The 26,026-nt window shown below is 35.9% G+C and overlaps 1 protein-coding gene and 1 non-coding gene across 5 annotated transcripts in view; both read left to right on the top strand.

Annotated features, from left to right (window-relative positions):
- GABRA3 (gamma-aminobutyric acid type A receptor subunit alpha3) overlaps positions 1-26,026 on the top strand; it is a 323,693-nt gene that overhangs the window by 206,778 nt on the left and 90,889 nt on the right. For all 4 annotated transcript variants that reach the window (XM_055338646.1, XM_055338645.1, XM_055338644.1 and 1 more), the window contains exon 5: positions 18,220-18,440. In XM_055338646.1, coding sequence (XP_055194621.1) covers positions 18,220-18,440 — 221 coding nt within the window. The remainder of the gene's footprint in view (positions 1-18,219; positions 18,441-26,026) is intronic.
- Positions 23,842-23,946, top strand: LOC129518966 (U6 spliceosomal RNA). Its single transcript, XR_008666298.1, has one exon. It is a non-coding gene; the product is annotated as a U6 spliceosomal RNA (small nuclear RNA).

Here is a 26,026-nt window from a genome sequence, read left to right as displayed (position 1 = left end):
GGGAGAGCTCAGTAAGGGGCATGTTTGATGTACGAGGGGTGGAGGAGACAGGTCTTTCATAGGGGCATCAGGAAAGCCTGTGTGTCTAGATTGCTCCCTCTCAACTGCTCCAGGTCTCAACTTGACTACTAATGCCCACAGTTTCAGATCCAGGCATGTGTTAAAAATATTGTCAGTTGGTCATTCAACAAGTACTCCTCCGAAGTCTAACTTTGCATTTGGGGCTCTAAGGATCCCTATATTTAGAGAGCTTATAGGGCACTGGAGATAATCAGATTCACCAGGGATATGCAGCTCTCTCTTTGTATTGCTGGGAACTACTGATGGATTAGGATTTTTACAAGACAGTTACTGTAGCTACTCTTTGAACACATATACGCTTACACTCACATACTCTCCTTTACTCTCACTCATGCACTAACATCAACAAATACATTTAGAAAAATATACATGCACACAAGAAAATACATACAGAATAAAAAGAGTCCAGATGCTATCCCAGGTACTTCATGAACACATGTGTGCAAACAGATACCTAAATCCAGGAATACTACAGAAACACACATGTAGTCCTTACCCAAACCAGCTCCTCTCCTTGCTCCTTCCCCACCCAAGTAGGCACACATAGGAATGCAGAGGCCCTGGAGACATTTCAAACACTCCAGATTTTCTATATCTTGAAGTTTCATATTCTACTTTATTATTTGCTTTTTTTCCCCCTTATGGTTAAGTAGAAGCAATAGAATGGCTTTCCTGATAGGAAGGGCAGATTTGATCAAATAAATTTCAGGTTATTTTTAGCTGCACTTCCATCTTGTTACAAGGTAGAATAGCTATGATCACTCTGGCTGGGAAACACATTAATGGTGCTTTTAAAAATTTCTTCTTCTGTACTTCGTATACTGTGGCAATTGACCCTGGGTCAGGGATGACTTTGGGTGAAGCATCAGAAAGTTGTCTGACTTTAGCAACTAGCTGAAGCAATAACCCACACTCCCCTGAGACTACAGACTGCTTGGGTGAGTAGATGAAAACAAGAGCTGGCTGTGTTCTTGACTCACTAATAGCCAAATGGAATTTTGGTCCAGAATACTTTCCTAAGGAAATAGAGACAAGTTTCTTGTTCATAAAGAGGAAGAATTGTGGTGCCAATTTGAGCATTGAACTAGTATCACCCAAACCCTTTGCAGCCATATATTCCTTACTCAAACACCAATCCCCACAGACATAGATCCTGAGTTTGACAAAAAGCTCCATGAGGGCCATACCTATTTTGTTAATCCTGTACTACCAATACCTAATGAATGTTTGGCACTTGGTAGACTCTCAACTATTTGTTAAATGCAAGGATAAATGAGATGGAACAAATTAAATTTGAGGGGAAAATTATGACTGTGTTCTTTCACTTGACTGAAAGTCCTTCAAAGGTGGAGAACATGTCAGGTATATTTCTGTGTCTCTAGTACCTAGCATAGAACCTGATACAGATTCTTTGTAAATGTTCATTGAAATGATATGAAACATTAATAGCAAGTTGTGCAAAGAGTAAAAGTAGCTTTATTTAGAAGACACTATGGAGTAGCAAGAGTAATGAGTCAATGATTGATGGCTCCAAGCTTTGGGCTACTGATTTTGGTGGCTGCTCCATTTTTTTAATGTAAGGAACTGTGACAATAGGGAATTAGGCAGAGACAAAAGCAAACAATAGTAGATATTTCTAAGGGAAAAGTCAGAGAATGAAAATGTATTAAAGAGTACAAGATATAAATTGGAAACTACAATGGGAATTTTACAGGCATCACAAACGAAAGCTTTGTGTTAACCATTTTAACAAATAAAGCTTGATGGTAAAAAAAAAAAAAATACATGCTGCTCCTCAGCAGTAATATCAATCCTGTACCTATGGTCTTCAAGGAGAGAAACAGAATAAGGGATACAATCCCAATTTGAATTATCTAAGGCCATATGACCTTCTATTACTTTCTATTTTCAGAAGAATTTACACCATTTTCTCAATCCATGTATGGGAAGACAGTATAGTGGCAATGAGGGGAAGACTGCAAAAGATTTAGTGAAAATGCAGTTTCATTGCCACTTCTCTCTCAAATTGGGTATGTCCATTCCTTACCAGTGAGCAATGTCTCTTGGCAAGTGGAAATTTTCCCTGGTTTCCCAAGATCCTTTGAATTAGAATGTAGAGAAAGTGGGATACTGACTTAAAAACGGAATGCTATGCATATGGTCAGTGATTGAAAAGGAAGGTAGAAAGGTGACAGTTGATATTTTCTGAGAGACCTTAAGTGTTCTTACCACACATACAAACACACACACACACACAGGTGATAGATGTGTTAATTTGATTGTGATAATCATTTTATAATGTATACATATATTAAATGATCACATTATACACCTTTAGAAATCACATTGTACAACCTAAATACAATTTTTAGTTGACAATTGTATCTCAATAAAGCTGGGGAAAAAAGAAAGCTAACAGCTGAGAAAAAACTTTGGATGCTCTCCTGCTCCAAAACATCTTCTGAGGGACGCCTGGGTGGCTCAGAGGTTGAGTGCCTGCCTTCGGCCCATGACATGATCTGGCATCCTGGGATCGAGCCCACATCAGGCTCCTGCATGGAGCCTACTTCTCTCTCTGTCTGTGTCTCTACCTCTTTCTCTCTGTGTGTCTCTAATAAATAAATAAATAAATAAATAAATAAATAAATAAATAAAATAAAATAAAATAAAATAAAATAAAATAAATCTTCTGAAAAAAAAAAACTATTCTAAATCTTATCCTAAGGCCCCAGGTTCTGACATGCCACAGGTTCAGGGACCCGGCGTCCTGAATTATGTATTTAATGAGTATTTATCTGAATATACTGATAAAACTAGTGAGCAAATAAAGAGGACAAAGAGTAGTGTTAGTAGAGTCAGAACAAGAATAACTGGGAAACTTAAGATGCCAATTCTATGTATTGTCAATTTCAGTCTTTTCCCAGGGATACTTTAACTCTTTAGATACCTGCTAGGTAACAAGTGCCAGCTGCTGCTTGCCAACAGAGAAACTTCCTAGAGTATACAGTGGACAGCTGGGTAATGAAGCAAGTACAATACAATAAGAGAACTAATCATATAGAATAATGAAAAAAAAAAAATAGAGGCTTGGGAAATATGAATTCATGAAAGATATAATACTTGATACAGATGGCATACATTTTGATGTGACTTCTTGTGAAAATCATGCAAAGTTACCAGAGTATCAAAGACCATAGAGGAAAAAAATGATGTTGATTAAAAAGAGAGTAGTAGTAAGGGACCTCTTTCTTGGTGGCAGTGGCCATGAAATTATTGTTTCCCACCTAGCACTGGAAAAGTGGCAATATTCACTTCAAGCCCTCACTTATTGGTAGTCTCAGGCACAGAATGAAAGGGGGCCTTTATCTATTTTGAAAGCCTGTTGGACTGTCAGTTTCCTTTTATTCTATAGGATACCATGTTTCTAGGTACAGTATAGAAAGGAGTCCATGTCTGTGGGGTTTTGCCTAGGAGTCCATGACCAGGAATCTTCTGAGCTACTTTTATGTAAAATAGGCAGGACACAGAAACAATGCTAATAAGACTATTTCAAGGATTAAATGCAACTGAAAGGGGCAGGTGGACTATGATTCTTCCAAATTCAGAATGATGGTAAGAAGGCAAAGAACAAAGAGAAGACTAGATAGTCAAAATAAGGGCGGGGGGGGCAGTGTCCTGCCTATGAGGCACTAACAATGCCTTCACTGTAATGCAGTTGTCAAGTATCTTGGCTCCAGACTCTGCTAAAGTTAAATCAGCCTTGTAGTCCCTTTCTGGCAGGCTGCTTTGATATACTGCACAGTTTTAAAGAATTGAAGACATTCAGGGTCTAACACCAAACCAGAAATTTCCCCCCAAGTGGTACATACCATCTTTGCCTAGTGTAGTACCTTTCCCAGGAGGCAGATTTAGCCAGCCTTATTATCTGGAATATTTTATTTCAGTGCCTCACAAAACAATGAAATTTATTTGTCAATTTGGAGGCCACCATTTTTGGAAAGTATATGATTCAATTTGCAAGGAAGGAATTGATTACATTGCTAGAATGGTCAGTTCAAAATTGATTGCTTTTGGTCAAAGGTCATTGGATACTTATGGAGCAAATAATCACTATCTGATTTTCCCCAGTAGTTCTGACTGTACAGAAAATAATATATTAAAAAATAGGTACTCATCACTCAACTTTTTAAATCTTAAAAATCTTGCCATATTTTTTCTCATAAGAAAAAATCTTTACTGATACAGATGAAGTCCCTTGTATACCTTCTCCTGATCCCAGTTTTCTCCTCTCCCCCAACTAGAACTAATTAAAACAATGAATTTTCTTTTCTTTTTTTTTTTGGTAATTTCCACACATATTATAGACTTAAAACTAAAGATGTATATATCACATGCAGTGACAAATATAATAAATGACACAAAGTGGTTTTCATGCTTTCAAACTATAAATATATTTCAAACTGTAAAGTGCATCATAGCTTCTGTATTATTTTACAATTCAGTTTTTCTTTTTTTTCCTTTTTTTTATTGGAGTTCAATTTGCCAACATATAGCATAACACCCAGTGCTCATCCCGCCAAGTGCCAATTCATTTTTTCAACCATGTATTGGAAGCATTTCTTTCTGATGCATTTAACTCTGATTGATTTATTTTAACTGCTATAGACTATTCCAGTGTATGCATATTTTTTATTTATACATTTGTCCAATTCTTGTGACAATGTGCATTTAGACTCTTTCCAAATTTTTCCTATTACGAACACTGATAACAACAAACATTCTTGTATACATCTTCTTGAGAATATGTTTGAGTTTCTGTAGGGTATGTACCTGCAGATAACATTTTTTATTTGTACATTTTTAACTTTCTTCAGATAGGACCAAATTACTCACTTGATGGGCTGTGCCAATTTATAATCCCACTGGCATTGTATGGTCCATTTCACTGCACTTTTGCTAACTTTCTATTATTATAGTTTTTTTGCCATTCAGATGAGCATGAAATGGTGTCTAATTGATATTAGTGGAATTTTCCTGATTACCTTTGAAGTTAAGCACTCTTTTATGTGTTTAGTGGCCATATTGGCCACTAAAAACAAGGTGCCTTTGCCACCACCTGCACTACCCCACAGCAAAAGTAGAAACTCCATGCAGATCCTATTTCTTGTTGACATTTCTGAAGTTTCCTGTGGGATGCATGTGTACATGCATGTGTGTGTGCATGTACTTGAGTTTGTATGTTTGTGTGATTGCTATTTCTTAGGTCACTAATCTGATTCTAGATCAAAAATTGGTAATTTAAGTTTTGACTCCTTTTTTTAATAATAAATTTATTTTTTATTGGTGTTCAATTTACCAACATACAGAATAATACCCAGTGCTCATCCTGTCAAGTGCCCCCCTCAGTGCCCATCACCCATTCACCCCCACCCCCCGCCCTCCTCCCCTTCCATCACCCCTAGTTCATTTCCCAGAGTTAGGAGTCTTTATGTTCTGTTTCCCTTTCTGATATTTCCCACACATTTCTTCTCCCTTCCCTTATGTTCCCTTTCACTATTATTTATATTCCCCAAATGAATGAGAAAGGATGTTTTGACTCCTAATTTAGGAGAGCAGAAGTCATGGGAATTTCTATAAGATATTCTAGAAGGGCCAAATGACAGTAAACAGTAATAAATATGATAGATAGATCTACTCTACATCTGTTCTTAGTTTTTTAAGGTGTGTATGTGTGTGTTATATATGAAATTTTGCAACTTCTCTTTTGTTCCCTATTAAGATGATTGCATGATTTTTCTCCTTTAATCTATTAATGCAGTTAATTACATTAATAGGTTTCTCTGATGTTAGGTCATCTTTTACATTCCTTGAAAGAATCAAACTTGATAATGATTTTTGAATACATGTATTGATTTTAACTATTATTTTATTCATGGTTGTTTGTATCTGTGTTCATAGGAGTTCCCAGCTTAAACTACTTCTCATTACCTTAACTGGTAGTACTCTGGTTCAGGCCACCCTTGCCTCTAGCATATCCAACTGTAAAAATCCCTTAACTGATTTCCTTGTCTATACTCTTGTCACCCTATTATCTATAGGATGGTAGTGATTATATATATAATACACATATACACACAATAATTTAATGCAATTGCTCAGTTCAAAAATTAACATTTTTTGCAAATCTTATTTAATCTGTATTCTTACCCCTAACCCCATGTGCTCTCCCCATTTTATCTCTTTTTCTTTATTAAATTTATCAGAAGTTTTCTATATTGTTAGTGTTGCCAAAGTAACCTGTTTGGGGTTTTTTTCATCACTCACATGTATTATTTATTTTTGTTTTTTGTTTCACCACTTTTTGCATTTGTCTGGGTCATTTTTTTTCTTTTATTCTTCCTTCCCTCTCTCTCCTGTCCATCCATATTTACTTTCTTTTCTTTTTTTTTATTAGAAGCTCATCAGATCTCCACCATCTATTGGGCCACATGGAGGAGCACACAGTGAGGGGACTAACACACACATCGTGAGCAGTGGGAGGGGGTGGAGGCAGCAGGGTGGCTCCAGGGTGCCCATGGATGGTTGGAGGTTGGGGAACAGGGGCAGAAATCAGAGATGCTCCTACCCCTGCTGTACCCCTGCCTTCCACACAAACGTCAGTTATCTTTTTCTTTACTTTACTTGGGTACTCTGTGGTCCTTCTGGTTTCTTGAGGGAGATTAGCTTTAGGCTTTTACTTTTTTAAGGCAATCTTTAAGGCTTCTTTACAGCTATCAATTTCCTTCCAAGTACCACTTGAGTGTCCCACTACAAGATTTCATATTTTATAAGCATCTTTACTGTTGTTCAGTACTAAGTATTTTCTAATATCCTTTATGATTTTTCTTTGCTTCTTGAAATCTTTATAGGAGGATTTTCAATTTTTACATATAAAACTTTGTTATTAATTTCTAATCCAATGCCTCATATTGAAAAAGGATGGCTTGAAGGTTATGAAATATTTTTGTGTCTTGAGATTTGCTTTATGACTTAGCACATGATCACTTATTTTTGGTTAAAAAATGTATTTTTACTAAGTGTCAGGTGGATAAGTCTATATATATATACAGATATGAAAATATATATATATACAGATACATATCTATATAGAGATAGATTGATAGATATCTGCATATATATACATATATGTATATATATCCCTTAGCTCATCTTGTCAATGGATTGTTTGCATATTTTAATCATGCAAATTGTTGTTCTGATTGTTCATTTATTGAGAATCTATGGGTTTGTCACATTCTCCTTGTAATTCAAATTTGCTTTATGTATTTTAAGTCTATGTTATCTTATACATAAATATTTAGAATTGTTATTTTTCCACTGAAGATACTTTGCTTTTTAATGTAATGATATTTTATCCCAAAGAAAAATGTTTGTCTTACAGTCCACTGTGTACTTTATAATTCTACCACATTATTTTGATAGTATTTGCTCATATATATGTTTCTATTACTTACTTTCAACCTGTGTTTTTAGGTTTCTTTAGGGGTGACTCTTGTATATACATAGCATGTGGCTATACTGTTTATTTATCCTTAGAGTACAGTAAGTTTGTTTCTACTATCTTATGGCTTCTTTTCCCCATATTTTTCCATGGATTATTTTTACTTGTTTTCTATAGATTGAAGCATTTTCTATATCGCCAATTGCTTTTCTCTACTACTTTATAAGCTTTATATTTTATTTCTGGTACATTCTTTAGTGGTTTCTTTAAACATTAACATACATACTTGACCTAAAGTTTAATATCTCCACCCTCCTCCCAAGTAATACAATAATGCATTAATCAACATATCCCTACTCCCTCCTTCCATTAGGTTTACTCAAGTTATTTATTCCACCTAGTTTTTATAGTCCTTATTATTATTTGTAGAGAGCCATTATTTGTTTAATTTAACCATATGTTAGTTAATACTTGGTGCTCGCTATTTCTACTTCCATCTTCCTGCTGTTTTAGTTTTCAACTACATAAAGAACTTGTTTTAATAGTTCTTTCATGAGGATATAGTCAATCATTTATTTATCAAAAGTATTTATATTTTATATTTTCTGAAGCTCTTTGGTAGAGGGGTACAAGATGGTGGAGTAGGAGGACCCTAAGCTCACCCCTTCCCATGTTTACAACTAGATATCACATCTAAGTCAATAAACCTGAGAGTGATCCAAAGACTGGTAGAACAAATTCCACAACTAAATGTAGAGAAGTGCATCAGAGAGGTTAGGAAGGGCAGAACATGTAGTGTGGAGCTGCCCACAGAAGGGAAGGAACAGCAGTCATGGAAAGGAGAAAGGACAAGGCAGCCCACAAAGGGAAAATGAATCCCAGTAACATCTGGCCTTGAAAACCAGAGGGACTGAATTCCATGAATTTGTATAACCAGCAGGACTTGGAGCCTGCAGCTTTAAAAGTCACCTGACTCAGGGCTAGGTAAGCTGGGAGGATGAGTGATAGCCAGGTCCCTGCTCTTAAAGAGACAACAGATTCAGGAAAGGCAACATAGAAGTAACAGCTTGCACAACTGGAGGGAGATCTGTTTATACTGTTGTGGATTTTATTGGGAGACTTCTCTGGGAACAAAGGAGCTGGCAGCTGCCATTTTCCTCCCTACCCCCATCATAAACTCAGAGCCACCTATGACAGGTGGTACCACGCAGACACTTGCTACCTAACCTGTTAGCAGTGTGTCCCACCCATGAGTTTTCCTGAGGATTGTCTGACTCCAGACCTGCTGGCCTCTGCCCTGGACCTAGTATAAGCTTTGTTAATACAACACATGTCCTGCCCAGCTGCTGCCTTCCTGTGTTCCACCCATATGGCGACTATACTTAGGGATCCTGCCTAGGACTAGTGTCTCAGTGAAAATTTTGTTAATGCCACATGTGTGCCTTGACCAGTGGCTGAGTGCATAGTTACCTTGTACCCCTGACCACCTCTGCTGTTGCATGCCACACCCCGGGCTACCACCATGATTTGAGGAATTAGCCTAGGACTAACAGCTCAATGCAAATTTTGTTAACACCAACACTCCACTCCCCAGCCCTCTTATGGTCATGCTCTGCCTCAGAGCTAGCCTGTATGGGTCTCACACTACAGAGTGCAAGCAAAGCTGACAATGGGCAGAGAGCCAGTGTAGAGTCTGGACTGAAAGGGAAAGCTACACACACACACACACACAATAGCAGGACATAAGTAACACACATAGGATACTGCCCTGAAGTGCCAGGTTCTGATGAACAGGGCACACTGCACTGCAGGGCACTACAAAACCTCTTCTTCATAAAGCCACTACTTACAAGAGCAAAGATGTAGCTGACTTTCCTAACACAGAGAAACAGATACAGAGAAGTAGACAAAATGAAGAGACCGAGGAATTTGTCACAAATGAAAGAACACAACAAAATCACAGCAAGGTATCTAATTGAAACTGAAATAAGTAATATGCTTGATAGAGAATTTAAAGAAATGATCATAAAAGGTACTCATTGGACTTTAGAAAAGAGTGGAGGACATCACTGAGACCCATAACAGAGATAAAAAAATAACATATCAGAGATGAAGAACTCTGATATAAGTATTGCTACTCCAGCTTTCTTTTGACATCCATTTCCATGATAAATGTTTCTCCATCTCCTCACTTTCAATCTACAGGTGTCTTTTAAGTCTGAAATGAGTCTCTTATAGGCAACATATGCATTGGTCTTCTTTCTTTATCCACTCTGACACCCTGTGTCTTTTGATTGGAGCATTTAGTCCATTTACATTCAAAGTAATTACTTTTATTACAGTAATTACATCTATTTTATAAAAGTAATCACATCTATTTTATAATAGTAATTACATTTATTTAAATGCAAATAAAAATGCAATAGATGGAATACAGAGTAGGCTACAGGAAGCAGAAGATCATATCAGTGACCTGAAGGATAGAGCAATGGAAAGCTGAACAGATGAGAGACAAATATAGCATCATGAGACTAGAGTTAGGGAACTCAGTGACTCCATTAACCATAATCACATTGATATTATAGGGATCCCAGAAGGAAAAGAGAGATGAAGGGAGGCAGAAAATGTGTTTGGAGAAATGGTTGAAAACTTCCTGAATCTGGAGAGGGAAACAGATGTCAAAATTTAGGAGGCATAGGGATCCTCCAACAATTTCAACCTGAGGAGGTCCACATAGTAATAAAATGCCAAAAAAATTATAAAGAATTTTAAAGATTACAAGAGTAAAGAAGACAATTACATACAAAGGAAACCCAATAAGGAAATAAGCTGATTTTTCAGCAGAAACTGTGCAGGCTAGAAGAGAGTGGTATGATATATTCAAAGTGCTGAAAGGGAAAAAAATCTGAAGCCAAAATTACTCTATGCAGCAAGGATACCATTCAGAATAGAAGGAGAGATAGAGTTTCTCAGACAAACAAAAAAGTAAAGGAGTTCATGACAACTAAGCCACATCTACAAGAAATACTAAAGGGGATTCTTTGACAGGAAAGGAAAGACCATAACTAGGAGTAAGAAAAGTAAAAAACACAAAAGCAGTAAAAATAAGTATATCAGTAAAAATCAGTCAAGGGATTCATAAAATAAAGAGATTTAAAATATGATATCAAATATCTGAAACAAAGAGGGGGCAGAGTAAAAAATGGATTTAAAATTAAATGACCATCAGCTTAATATAGACTGCTATATGCAGATGTTATATATAAACCAGATGGTAACCACAAATCAAAAAACAGTAATATAAATGCAAAAAATAAAGAAAAAGGAACTCAAGTATATCACTAAAGAAAACCAACAAACCATGAAAGTGAGAAATAGAAAAAAGGATGAGAAAAAAACTACACAAGAATAAAGCTACAACAAACACAAAACAAATAACAAAATGGTAATAAATACATATCTACCAGTAATTACTTTGAATGCAAATGGACTAAATGCTCCAATCAAAAGACACAGGGTGTCAGAGTAGATAAAAAAATAAGACCAATCCATATGTGGCCTATAAGAGACTCATTTCAGACTTAAAATACACCTGTAGATTGAAAGTGAGGAGATGGAGAAACATTTATCATGGAAATGGATGTCAAAAGAAAGCTGGAGTAGCAATACTTAGATCAGACAATATAGAGTTTAAAACAAAGCCTATAAAAAGACACCCAGAAGGACACTAGGTAATCATAAAGGGAACAATCCAACAAGATGACATAAGAATTATAAATATTTTTTCACCCAACATGGGAGCACCCAAATACATAAAACAGTTAATAACAAAAAGGAACTAATTGATAGCAATTCAATATTGGTACAGGACTTTAACAACACATATCAATGGACAGATCATCTAAGCAGAAAATCAATAAAGAAACAGTGGTTTTGAATGACACACTGGACTAGATGGATTTAACATATATTTAAAATATTCTATCCTAAAAGATCAAAATACATATTCTTTTCAAGTACACATGGAACATTCTCCAGAATAGATCACACATTAGGCCATAAAACAAGTCACAATAATTTAAAAAAAATCAAAGTAATACCATGCATGTTTTCTGACCACAATGCTATGAAACTGGAAATCAACCACAAGAAAAAATGTGGAAAAAAGTAAAAATTCATGGAGGTTAAATAACATGCTACTAAACAATGAATGGGCCAAACAAAAAATAAAAAAGTATGTGGAAACAAATGAAAATGAAAACACAATGGCCCAAAACCTTTGGGATGCAGCAAAAGTGGTCCTAAGAGGGAATTTATAGTAATACAGGCCTACCTAAAGAAGCAAGAAATATCTCAAATAAACAGCTAAACATTATTCCCAAAGGAGCTAGATAAAGAACAAACAAAACCCAAAACCAGCAGAAGGAATGAAATAATAAATATTAGAGCAGAAATAATGATCTAGAAACTAAAAAAGAAATTGAACAGATCAATGAAACCAGGAACTGGTTCTTTGAAAAGATCAATAAAATTGAGAAACCTCTAGCCAGATTAATCAAAAAGAGAGAGAAGTACTCAGAAATGAAGGAGAAATAATAACCACAACAGAAATACAAGCAATTATAAGAGAATATTATGAAAAGCTATTTGTCAACAAATTAGACAACCTAGAAAAAATGGATAAATTCCTAGAAATATATAATATACCAAAACTGAACCAGGAAGAAATAGAAAATTTGAACAGACCAATTATCAACAAGTATATTGAACCAGTAGTCAAACCACCCCCCAAAACAAAAAAACAACCCAGCAAACAAAAGTCTAGGACCAGACAACTTCACAGGGAAATTCTACCAAACATTTAAGTAAGAGTTAATATCTATTCTTCTCAAACAATTCTAAAAAATACAAGGAAAGCTTCCAAATTCATTCTGTGAGGCCAGTATCACCCTGATACCACAAAAGAAGAGAACTACAGGCCGATATCTCTCATAAAAATGGATGCAAAATTCCTATACAAAATATTAGCAACCAGATTCCAACAATATATTTTTTAAAAATCATCACAATCAAGTGGGATTTATTCCCAGTATTGAGGGTGGTTCTGTATTCACAAATGAATTAATGTGATACATCACATCAATGAAGGGTTAAAAACCACACAATCATTTCAACAGATGTAGCAAAGTACATCAGTTTCACAAAGTACAACATTCATTCATGATAAAAGCCCTCAACAAAGTAGTTTCAGAGGGAAGCATACCTCAACATCATAAAAGCCACATATGAAAAACCCACAGCTAATATCATCCTCAGTGGGGAGAAACTGAGAGAATTTCCCCTAAGGTCAGGAATAAGACAAGGGTGTCCACTCACCACTTTTATTCAACATAGTACTGGGAGTCCTAGCCACTGCATTAGAAAAAAAAAGGCATACAAATCAGTAAGAAGTAAAATTTTCACTCTTTGTAGATGACATGATACTATATGTAGAAAACCCTAAAGACTTCAGCTAAAACCTACAAGAACTGATTAGTGATTTCAGCAAAGCCACAGGATACAAAATCAATGTGCAGAAATCTGTTGAATTTCTATACATTAACAATGAAACAGCAGAAAGTGACATTAAGAAAACAATCCCCCCCCCAAAAAAAGAAAACAATCCCATTTACAATTGCACCAAAAATAATCAGACACCTAGGAATAAATCTAACCAGAGTGTGGAAGGCATATACTGTGAAAACTAGACAATGCAAAGAAATAGACATTCCATGCTCATGGGTTGGAATAACAAATATTGTGAAAATGTCTATACTACACAAAGCAATCTACACATTTAATGTAATCCCCCTCAAACTACCAACAACTTTTTCACAGAACTAGAACAAACAATCCTAACATTTATATGGAACCACAAAAGACACCAATAGCCCAAGCAATTTTGAAAAAGAGAAGCAAAATAGGAAGTATCACAATTACAGATTTCAAGTTCTATCACAAAGCTGTAGTAATCAAAACAGTGTGGTAGTGGCACATAAATAGACACATAGATCAGTAGAACGGAATAGAAAACCCGGAAATAAACTCACAATTATATGGTCAACTAATCAACAAAGAAGGCAAGAATATCCAATGAGAAAAAGACAGTTTCTTCAGCAAATAGTGTTGAGAAAACTGGACCACTTTCTTTTGCCATGCACAAAAATGAATTCAAAATGAATTAAAGACTTGAGTGTGAGACCTAAAACCATAAGAATTCTAGAAGAGTGCTCAAGCAGTGATGTCTCTGACATTAGCCATAGCAACATTTTTCTAGATATGTCTTCTGAGGCAAAGGAAACGAAAGCAAAAATAAACTATTAGGATTACATCAAAATATAAAATTTATGCACAGCAAAGGCAACAACCAACAAAAGTAAAAGGCAACCTACTAAATGGGAGAAGGTATTTGCAAATGACAATCCAATAAAGGTTAATAATCAAAATATGTAAAGAACTGATACAATTTAACACCCCAAAAAACAGATAATCCAATTAACAAGTGGGCCAAAGACATGAACAGACATTTCTCCAAAGAAGACATCCAGATGGCCAACAGACACATGAAAAAATGTTCATTATCATTTAACATCAGGGAAATGCAAATTGAAACTACAGTGAGATGTCACTTACACACCTGTCAGAATGGCTATAATCAAAACCATAAACAAGTGTTGGCAAGGAAGTGGAGAAAAATGAACTTTCCTGCACTGTTGGTCAGAACGCAAACTGGTGCAGCCACTATGGAAAACAGTATGGAAGTTCCTCAAAAAGTTGAAAATAAAACTATGCTACAATTCAGTAATCACACTACTAGGTTTTTACCCCCAAATGCAAAAATATTAATTTGAAGTGATACACGCACCCCTATGTTTATGGCAGCATTATTTACAATAGTTGAACTATGGAAGCAGCTCAAGTGTCCACTGATACATGAATGGATACGGAAGATGTGGTATATATACACAATGGAATACTATTTACCCATAAAATGAGTGAGCTCTTGCCATGTGCAAGGTGGAGAATATACTGCTAAGTAAAATAAGTCCGAGAAAGACAAATACTATATGATCTCACTCAAATGTGAAATTGAAGAAACAAAAGAAAGGAACAAAGGGGAAGGAGAGAGAGAGAAACCAAGAGACAGGCTCTTAACTATAGAGAAGAAACTGATGGTTACCTGAGGGGGGAGGTAGGTGAGGAATGGGTGAAATAGGTGATGGGGATTGAGTGCACTTGTCATGATAAGCACTGGGCGATGTATGGAATTGCTGAATCACTATATTGTATACCTGAAACTAATATAACACTGTATGTTAACCCTAGTGGCATTAAAATAAAATTTAAAAAATGTTTATGGAGCACCTATTGTATGCCAGGTGCTAGAGTTATAGTAGCAAATAAACCAAAGTCTCAGCTCTCATGAAGCTTCCAGGCTAGTGAAATGAAAGAAATAGTAATCCCCCCCCCAAAAAAGAAAAATAGTAACCAAATAAAAATATATTTTATCAGTGCTAACAAAATAATGCATGAAGAAAAATAATACAAGGGAAAGGGGAATTAGTGTTTATGATAGAATATTGCTTCTTTGATATGATTACTTCTGAATAAGATCTGAATGCTGTGATTGATGTAGCCATGAAACTATGTTACTTCTTTCATAAAAAAATTATCTATATTTGGCCTTGCTCTTAAATGATAATCTTGTTGGCTATATAATTCTTTTGGTTTCTGTTACTGTTTTCATGAAGTCTTCTATCAGTGAAATTGTTATTTCTTTGTAGGTAATATGCCTTTTCTATTTTACCATTTTTAAGATCTCTTCTTTGATATTCTTCAAATCCACTATGTGTTGGCTTGGGTCTATTTTATATATTGAGATTGTAACTCATTATGGGCCTCAAAGCTAGGGATGCATATATTTTAGCAATTTTAAGAAACCTTCATCTATTAGTCCTTCAAATATTGTTTCTCACTCATTTTCTCTATTCTCTAACTTTCGAATTTTATTAGATTATGCTGAACCTTTTCATTTTATCCTCCTGGTACTATACCTTTCTTTCATGTGTGTTTTTCATCATTTATCTGTCTGAAATGTGCACTGAGCCATTTTTCTTCAAAAGCATTTCCAGTTTTCTAATTTATCTTCATTGATGTGTAACCTTGTATGTAACATATCCATTGAGTTTTTATTTTCAATATTCTTAATCCATCCTTTGGAACCTTTATCATTTTAATTATATTTCTTTTATAGTATCTATTTGAGTATTCTGTTATGTGAAGGAGGTGTCTAATTCAGTTACATGTTGTATCAGCTAACTCTCTCTCATAACCATTTCCTTAGATGTTCTGTTGTGCATTGTAAGCTTATTTTAGCAAGCATTTATTTATGGTCATGTCCTTCCAGAAATGTTTTCTCGTTTTGTTTTTTAGATTTTTTTTTTTAATTTGTTCATGAGAGAGAGACAGACAGACAGAGACAGAGAGACAGAGACAGGCAGAGGGAGAAGCAGGCTCCATGCAGGGAGCCCCATGCAGGACTTGATCCTGGGACCCCAGGATCACGCCCTGGCCCAAAGGCAGGGGCTACACTGCTGAGCCACCCAGGGATCCCCCCCGGAGTGTTTTTGTGTTTGCTTTTGCAAGTCAATATAGAGGCATCCCCACTTTGAGGCAAATACATGTGTTAATTTCTCAGTTTGTAAGCTCAAAACCAGGCAGATACTGTGCATTTAAACATCAATAATCCCATATAAGTTTGGACTTAAGGTTGCTAAATCTCAGTAGAAATGCTTTCCTTAAACCTCTCTCCATTCTGAATCTATGCTTCAATAGACAAGTTTCCTTTTTGAATTTTCATGTTGTAAATTGGTTTTGTCTAGTTCATTTTATCTAACTCTCTTTTGCTGAAGTTAGAGCCATTCAGGGTCTTGGTTTTAGGTAGGGGTCTAGTTCCAGCTTTTTACCTGGCACAGTCCTGGTTTACACCTCTTGTCCTGGTGTAATTTTTGATAAAAACTCTTCTGACTTTGAATGTGTCCCAAGTTAGATGATATTTATAGACTATTCTAGTCCTTAGTCAGTAATGTACTTGGTATGCTAGAGAAAGAGAAAACCCAGACTGGCAAATTGTTAGAGGACAGAATGGTTGGAGAAGAGCTCAGAGAAGAGAAGGGTCATACTTTTTAAGTATGGGAAGGATATTTAAACTTATTTTATATTATGAGTAAAAGCCATTAAGGGATTTTTAAGGCATAGGATTTTAGGCTACTTCTTTAGTTTACCTGGATACCTAGAAGTGTCCCCTATGCCTTGTGTAGTTTAGTGGTCAGAGATTTGGGCAGGATTTGCACTCAGATTTGGGGACTCACCCTCTCAGTGGCTCTCATCCTTCCAGGGCCTTGTCATGAATTTTCAGCCCTTTGACCAGGCTTGGGGTCTATCCTCTGAGATAATAAGCCAATACATTTTCTAATTTCTGCTAAACTTACCAGCATTACTCAGCACAGTTTTGTCATCTGTCATTTTGTGGAAGATTCCCCTATAGTTTCTGGCTGCCTTTTTTTTAACAGAGTCCCCAAGTCTTGCTCATGTGTGTATAGTGTAATAGCCAAAATTTGGGGCAGGGTATATATCTATATATCTTTGAGGTCCCATCCCTTCTGTCACTGTCTTACTTCCAGGAGTACCACCCCTAAATCTCCAGATTATCTGCCAGCTTGAGCCAGTAAAACTGTGGTATCTGCCATGGGAATTCTAGATTTGGGGGAGCACCCACTGCTGCTGCCATCTTTCAGGAGTAAACTTTCCTCAAGTTTTTGTCTGCTTTTAGTTGCACCCCATTGCTTTTAATAGATTCTTCCTCCCTTCTTCTCCCCTTCTCCTTTTATGTTTTAATTTTATAATTAATAGCTACAAGAAGATACAGTCAAGCAATTTAGTCTGCTGTCACCAAAACCTGAAACATTTATTGTTATTTTATGTTTAGATTAACAGCAATTTTGAAATTTTTTGTGCATGCTTCTTAGCAATTTTTATCTATTTTATGATTTTTTGTTATTCTATTTACCATTTTCTATTTGTTTTTATTTATAGGTAAGCATTCCTTATTTATTGAAGATAATAAAATATAAACTCATCAGATGTATCATTTTCGTGAGACTCAAATGTGTTTTAAAGTTTAAGGTTTTGGTTTTATGATGATTGTTATATTGGCCTTTGATATTCATATGGGATCATTTAGTAAAAGAGATGAGGTAAAGAATTTGTTATTATTAGAGATGCCATTGAACAGAGAAGGGAGCTCTTGCCTTTTCATAAGGCAGAGTCTTATGGTCAGCTTGTATGATGCCCATGGCAGTGTTGGTAACGACCTCCCTAACAAAATCTTGTCAGATGTAATATTTTCATACTTATTGATCACCATAGCTTTATTTTTCAATCATAATCATTTGCCAAACTTACCAGTAAGTACTATTAATAGACTGCTGCTTCTGTGCATTGGAGGAAATATTGTATTGCAAGGTGATTAATATTTGCTAAGTGCATTGTGTGCACCAGAACTCTGTTCAAACATTGTTCTCTCTTTTTGTCTGTAGGAGTACACCATTGATGTATTTTTTCGACAGACATGGCATGATGAAAGACTAAAATTTGATGGACCCATGAAGATTCTTCCACTGAACAATCTCCTGGCTAGTAAGATCTGGACCCCTGACACCTTCTTTCACAATGGCAAGAAATCAGTAGCCCATAACATGACCACACCTAACAAGCTGCTCAGACTGGTGGACAATGGAACCCTCCTCTACACAATGAGGTCAGAGAGTGGTACCTCCCATCTAAAGTATACGGGGGGTGTGGTGAGGGGTAGGATTGGACTTGAAAGCAGTGTTTTAGGCTATCTATTGAAAGTTCTATAAAAAAAAACAAAGTTCTATCAAGTTTACAGATTAGAAAAGCACATGTAGGTATATAGTTCTTAACATATTTGTAGGTACACATGTTCACAGACATATAGATATACAAATAAATAAAGAATTGAACATATGAACATTCTCAGACACACAGAGATGTATGTTCATGATGTATAAAATGTATGCATATGCAGAGACACATATGGACCGACACATAAACATACATATTCAAGGACCCTTAAATATAGACTCATAGCTGTATACACAGGCAGAACACTGTGACAAAATAAGCTATTTAACTGCAGCAACAAACTTCCCCTGTGATGTAGAATTGTGAGAATCAAATGAGATAATGATGGATATTTTCTGAAGCATACAATGTTATATATATATATCCAAAATTACAGCAACACATCTTTTATGCCACATTGCCTGGGAATGCTGAGGAGTTTGATGTAAATGAGGTTTCCAAGCAACCTAACAATGTTTCATTCATTCATTCATTCATTCATTCATTCATTCATCTATTTTTAAGATTTTATTTACTTATTTGAGAGAGAGGAAGGTAGAGAAAGAGAGTGGACAAGCAGGGCAGGGGGCAGAGGGAGAAGCAGACTCCCTGCTGAGCAGGGAGCCCAACACGGGCCTCAATCCCAGGACCCTGAGATCATGACCTGAGTTGAAGGCAGCCACTTAGCCAACTGAGCCGCCCACCCAGGCGCCCCAGAATGTTTCCTATAAATATCATTTATATACAAGGGCACCTGGGTGGCTCAGTCAGTTAAGCATCCAATTCTTGGTTTTGGCTCAGGTCAGTATCTCAGGGTCATGAGATGGAATCATGCATCAAGTTCTGTACTCAGTAGGGAGTCTGCTTGAGATTTTCCCTCCTCTTGTATTCTCTCTCTAAAATAAATAATCTTTAAAATAAATAAAATCATTCATATACATATATACACATATATACACACATACACAATTATATGTATTACATATAATTTTGCTTTCAAAAATAATGACTTTATTATTATTTTTTAAATAATGACTTTAAAAACATTTCCAGTTCCATAATATTCTTTGCTCCAACACCAAAAAAAGTCCTTGGTTCTTGTTTTATGTTTTTGCTAGCTCCTGTACTGACAGTTAGCCTGAAGCTCCCTCATACATGAATGAGTATCAGTTTTAAGTAACTGAATTCATATTATTGAATGGAGAAATGTGATTTTTCAGTGCATATTCTGTGGCTGTTTTAAATTTGAGTATTTGTTATTTTGTACAATGAAACTGAAATATGTGGTGAATACATGGAGTGTCCTTGTCCATATGCTAGTCTTTCATTATATTAAATTTGCTGTTTATTAGTGTTTTTTTCTGAAAGAATTTGGTAGATAAGAGGATAGGCAAAGAAGAATGGATAGCAAATGGATACTTGGAGAAAAATTGAATTAGACAGGAGGAGCTGAGAAACTAGAGGAGAAAGGAGAATAGAGGAGATAATGATGGAGAAAAGAAAGTGAATAGAAATGGGTGAAAAGAAGGGAAGAGTAATCTGCAGAAAGGGTCAATAAAATTAACACATATATTTTATTGATCTCTTTCCAGATCATACATACTTACATATGTGTGTGTGTATAGACACTTGATTATTAGTATTAGCATTCATTTTGGTACTATTCAGTAAGTAGAATGTATTCAAAATAATTATAGGTGTAAAGTGGAGAAAAGACAGGAAGTACATTCTAGGCAGAGAAAAACAAGTGAGCAGTTGTAAGAAATTGGAATTGTTTCCTTCAATAGAAGCAAGAGAATGAGGTGGTCAGTTTTTTATTTTATATATGGCTTTCCAGTTACTGTATAAAGCATGTATTTGAAAGGAACAGAGTACTTGATGGGATGAGCACTGGGTGTCATACTATATGTTGGCAAATCAAACTTCAAAAACAACAAATGAAAAAAAATGAAAGGAGCAAAACTGGAATTATGGAAACTGGTTAGCAGAAAGCTTAAATAGTCTAGGCAGAGTGGTAAAGTTCTAATTCAGAGCAGTGGATTAAGATGGAGAAGGAGAGAGACGCTGAAGAAATGGTAAAAAGAGCCATTGTTAGAATGACAGGAGGTATAGGAGTCAAGGTAGTCAAGTATCCAAATAACATGGATGAAAGATGGTGCTACAAACTGGGGCAGATCATATAAAAGTTAGGAGAAATTTAGATAGGATAAATCTGCAAGGTTAATTTTGGGCAAGATAAGCCTTACAAGATTGTAGTTATCCAGGGATAGAAGTCTAATAGCATTTGGATATACAAATCTTAAGATCAGGAGATGATATGAGCTACAGATGTAAAGTTTGGTATTGTTAGTATATTGGGATGACCATGGGATTGGATGTGATCATTTCAGGAAAGTATACAGAGTGAGAAGAAAATCATGCCAAGGATCCAATCGTGTAGTATCATATCATTAAGGCAGAAGGTGAGAAAGAGGAACCTGTGAAGGAGACCAAGAAGAAAAATTAAGAAAGGTGTTGATAGAACCTCTAGTGTGCAGTATCTTGGAAGCTAAGTTTGATAGTCAGTACTGCTACTTTTCAGTATTCTAATTTATGTTCTTCTGTGTACATGGTAGTATTGTACTTCCATAAAGCCTTGAAGTTAGGCATGTGTAATGACTTTGGCTAACCAAATGTAACTAGAAATAACATGTATCAGTTCTGAGGGATGTTGGGAAGCTTTTAAGAGTAGTACATATTTTTTCATGTTCCTGACCACAGTGAGTAACATTATGCCAGATGTCCTTGGCTTTATCATTCTGTGCCCCTATTGAAGATGACACAGAAGATAGTGCCCCTCTCTACAACCTGAGATAGACAAATAGTATTAGTGAGAAATAAATCTTTGTTGTTTGAGGACACTGAGATTTTGGGATTTTTTTTTGTTAGTGCATACTAACCTGACCCATTTTGACTGAAATTATATCAAAGAGTAAAAGGTTTCAAAAAAAAGCTGACATTGATCAATAATAATAACAACAGGGATTCCCTGGGTGGCGCAGCGGTTTGGCGCCTGCCTTTGGCCCAGGGAGCGATCCTGGAGACCCAGGATCGAATCCCACATTGGGCTCCCAGGGCATGGAGCCTGCTTCCCCCTCTGCCTGTGTCTCTGCCTCTCTCTCTCTCTCTGTGACTATCATAAATAAATAAAAAATAAATTAAAAAAAAAGAGAGAAAGCATCTTTAAAATAATAATAATAATAATAACACCAGTAATAGCATAAATATAATAGTTAACGTCAATATAGTATTTATAATGTGCCATGCACTGTTCTTATCCCTTCACTTTTGTAAGCTAACAACTCTGTAAATAGAATGATAGGTAAGATAGGTACTATTATTCTCACTTTTCAGATGAGGAAACTGAGACACAGGTAGATAAGAAAAAATTTTAAGATCCCTTAGGAGTAAATGGTTGAGCCAGCATTCATACTCTACAAGTTTGGCTGCAAGTTCGTGATATTCGCCATTATTTGTACATTTTTACAGCATTGTTGATTATTACAAAGAGATCAAGTAATATAGAGAATTAAATATATTAGTTTTGGCAACATGGAAAACATTGGTATTTTTCACATGCACAGTTTCAATGTAGTATTTAGTGCAGTGGTGAGTTTTTAGGAGTTGACATAGTAGTGAAAATACTAAACAATACTTTCTGAGTCTTGTTTAAAAATGAAATGATGAATATATAATAGATACATTCAGAAGTAAAAAAATAGTTGCTTTTTTTGAATGCAGATACTGGCACTTTTTCATGAGATAGCAGAAAGAGAAAGATTGAAGATATAGTAGAAATGGAGTTCTACTGACATCAGGTTGCCAGAGAAAACTGTAAGTGGAATGGTATCAAAAGTATCTTGAAAGTTTTAAAGGAAGAGGGACGTCTCTTCTCCACACTGCATGAAAGGATATGAGGTTAGATAAAAATGGAAAAGGAGATAGGGAGGGTGGGACAGAGTAGAAGTATGAATAGATAATGTATGAAGGAGAATTGGGGGCATAAGTGGAGAGATATAAGAGAGACATACTTGTAACAAAGTGCACAAAAGAGTTTGAAGAAGAGATGGGAGTGTGCAAAGTTATTGAAAGAATGAAGCAGAGTATACATAAACAGAGGAGGGGATTGTGGAATGAGGTAGTTGGACAGATGGATAAGGATGATTATTAGATATGAATGGGCAAAAAGAAATAAGAAAATGAAGACAAAGGGGTGCCTGGGTGTCTCAATTGGTTAAATGTCTGCCTTTGGCTCAGGTCATGAAATTGAGCCCTGTGTCAGGCTCCCTGCTCAGCAGGGAGTCTGCTTCTCCTTCTCCCTCTGCCCTTCCTCTTGTTCTTATTCTTATTCTCTCCCTCCTTCCCTTAAATAAAATTTAAAAAAACAGAAAATGAAGAGAAAGTGATGAGCAGGAAGATTGAAGAAAAAGAATAGAGAGTGAATGAGAACAGGACGGTGGAACGAGTGAATAATAAAAGAAAAAGGATCAATGATAGGTTTGAGTTTTGGAGGAGGAGTAGAAAAGAAGAAAGAATGGAGAGTGGGAATGTTGAAATATGAAGAAGATAGAAAAATGATGAAATATGAAGATTGAGGAGTACAGAAGATGAAGCAGATCAAAGGATTAGTCACCTGATAATAAAGTTAGATGAATGGGAAGAAGATGACCATCGAGTCCTTCATTCTATTCTGAATTGGATAAAAAAGTGGAGTTTGATAAAATAGGATTCTATGTGGGATGTGTTTATTTTGAAGTACAGAATAAAAGAAACACAGAAATTCAGAAGCATGATAAAGTCATTGGTTCCCTTACATAGTAGATGATTCACTATGGATCCAGGAAGGTGGGTCTGGAGGAAGACCTAGGTTCAAAACTGAAAATATTAAAGCTTGGCTCTATTCATGGCCCCACAATTTATTCATTTAGTGACTTTTTCAAGACACAAATTATCTACTTTCTTATTCTGATAATAATGTAGCTACTGCCTGTCTTACAGACAGATGAAAAGTATGAATTAGATAAGGCCTAAAAGAACACTTTGAATTTTTTTGGAAAGTGTTATTCTATAACATTATTATTATTATTTTGACCCTGGAAATCTTACCTAGATTTCATGGAAAGCTACCGAAGGTCAGCTTCTTAGAAAAATCTGACCAAGGATTGCATAGCTATGTAACTAGGACAGTTTAGAATGAAACCTCCTCTTGGAACCTCGGAACAAACATAAAAATGCAGGCCAAAGCTCATTACCTGGTGCTTGCTTCAGCAACACACATACTAAAATTAAAACAGTACAGAGGAGATGAACAGAGCCCAGATTAGGATGATATAAAAGCTCAGTAAGTGTTTTACATTTTTTTCCATACATGGATATATAGGAAAAGCTCATTTCTATTAATGACATTTATTGATGAAGATATAGGTAAATATAGTCATTGTATTGCTCTTTATATATATTGTACATAAATGCCCATAATATATAACGCAGTAAAAGCAAGTTACACTGATTATTTGAGTAGGAGGGATAAGTACTCATTTGATTTAGATTTTATCCCATTTTATTAGATTTTAAATCTAATATCCAAATTAGATTTAATTAGATTTTATTTATTCATTCAACACATTTATGAGTGCTTATTATGTTTAAAGCTTTGGGATGTGTGCTGAGCTACAGAGATAAAGAAGATACAGCTTATGCTTTTAATGACCTTACAGTCTAGTAGTTAAAGCAGACATTGTATACATATAGCTGCACAATAAGCCCTTAAACTGAAGGAGGTGCAAAATGTGATGGAGTCACAGGGTAAGGATCATCCATAATTATACAGAGGCAAGGAAAGTTGTATAAAGGAGCCAATTAATCCTGTATCTTGAATCTTGAAGGAGGTATAGGTAATTATTAAGCAGCTGAAGGATGAGGTAAGGTATAGGAGGGTATTCCAGGCAGAGGAAATAGCATGCACAAACATAGGTGTTCATGAATTGACGTCATGCATCAGAAAATTCATATCTCTTGTTAGAGCTTTCATTTATTTATTCTTCCAAAAACCACTTCTAGAGGGCTTAATGAGATCTAAACAATATTCTGGGTACTAGGAATAAAGTGGTGAGCAAAAATAGATGTGGTCTTTGCCCTCACATAACTTACATTCTAGTGGGAAAAACAATTAAACCATAATGATAACATAGAATAAGATCAGGGAGCTAGGGACGCCTGGGTGGCTCAGTGGTTGAGCATCTGCCTTTGGCTCAGGACATGATCCCAGAGTCCCAAAATCGAGTCCCACATCAGGCTTTCCTCATGGAGCCTGCTTCTCCTTCTGCCTATGTCTCTGTCTCTCTTTCTCTTTGTGTCTCTCATGAATAAACAAATAGAATCTTTTTTAAAAATCAGGGAGTTACAGAGTGCTATGGAAGCAGCTAGCAGGGATAATGAAGGGAGTCTGTGGGGGAATATCCACAAAGAATTTCAGAAGAAATCTTTTTTTTTTTAAGAGAAAGAGAGAGTGTGTGAGGGAGGAGGTGGAGAGGGAGAGAGAATCTCAAGGAGACTGTCTGCTGAGCACAGAGCCTGATGCAGGGCTTGATCTCACAATCCTGAGGTCATGATCTGAGCCAAAATCAAGAGTCTGATGCTTAACTGATAGAGCTCCAGAGGAAATTGCTTTTAAATAGAGATATAAACGATGTGTAGAAATAAATTAGACTAAAATATAGGAAAGAAATGTTTCAGAGAGGGAAAGTACAGCAAATATAAAGTTGAGGGGGATGAAGTGTGTGTGTGTGTGGGGTGGAAATAATACACTAAAGAAATGAAAGGAAGTTAAGTATGACCAGACCATAGAATAAAGTGCAGAGAAGTGACCTCAGGTGGAGAGGAATGCTACATTGGCATAAAAGTGATAGGGATCCATTAAAGAGTTTATTACAGGAGAATGGCATAGATTTGCATTTTAGACAGATTGATTGCTTTGGAAACCATGTGGAAGGTAGATTGGAAGAAGGCAAGGATGAAGATGAGCTATAATACTCTAACATAATAACTAATACTTTGTGTTGGACACCTACTATGTGCCAGACGCTTTATGTAAAACATCTCTAATCTTCACAAGAACTATTCAGTATAGGCATTATTATCCCTATTGAACTGATCCAGAAAGTGAGGCTTAAAAAATTAAAAATGGGAGGGGTTCCTGGGTGGCACAACTGGTTAAGCATACAACTCTTGTGATCTCAGGTTCATGAGGTCAATACCCATGTCAGGCTCTGCTCTCAGCATTTAGTTGGCTTAAAATGATCTCTCCCTCTCCCAACCCCTCTCACGTGTGCTCTCTTTCTCTCTAAAATCAATCAATCAATCAATCAATCAATCTTTAAAAAATGGGAGAAGTGTTAAGATGGTGGAGGAGTAGGGGGACCCTATGTTTGTCTCATCCCT

This window comes from Nyctereutes procyonoides, unplaced genomic scaffold, assembly GCF_905146905.1.
Source record: "Nyctereutes procyonoides isolate TBG_1078 unplaced genomic scaffold, NYPRO_anot_genome, whole genome shotgun sequence".
Lineage (NCBI taxonomy): Eukaryota > Metazoa > Chordata > Mammalia > Carnivora > Canidae > Nyctereutes > Nyctereutes procyonoides.
The sequence above is the reverse complement of the archived record's forward strand: the minus strand, read 5'-3'. Positions and strand labels throughout refer to the sequence as shown.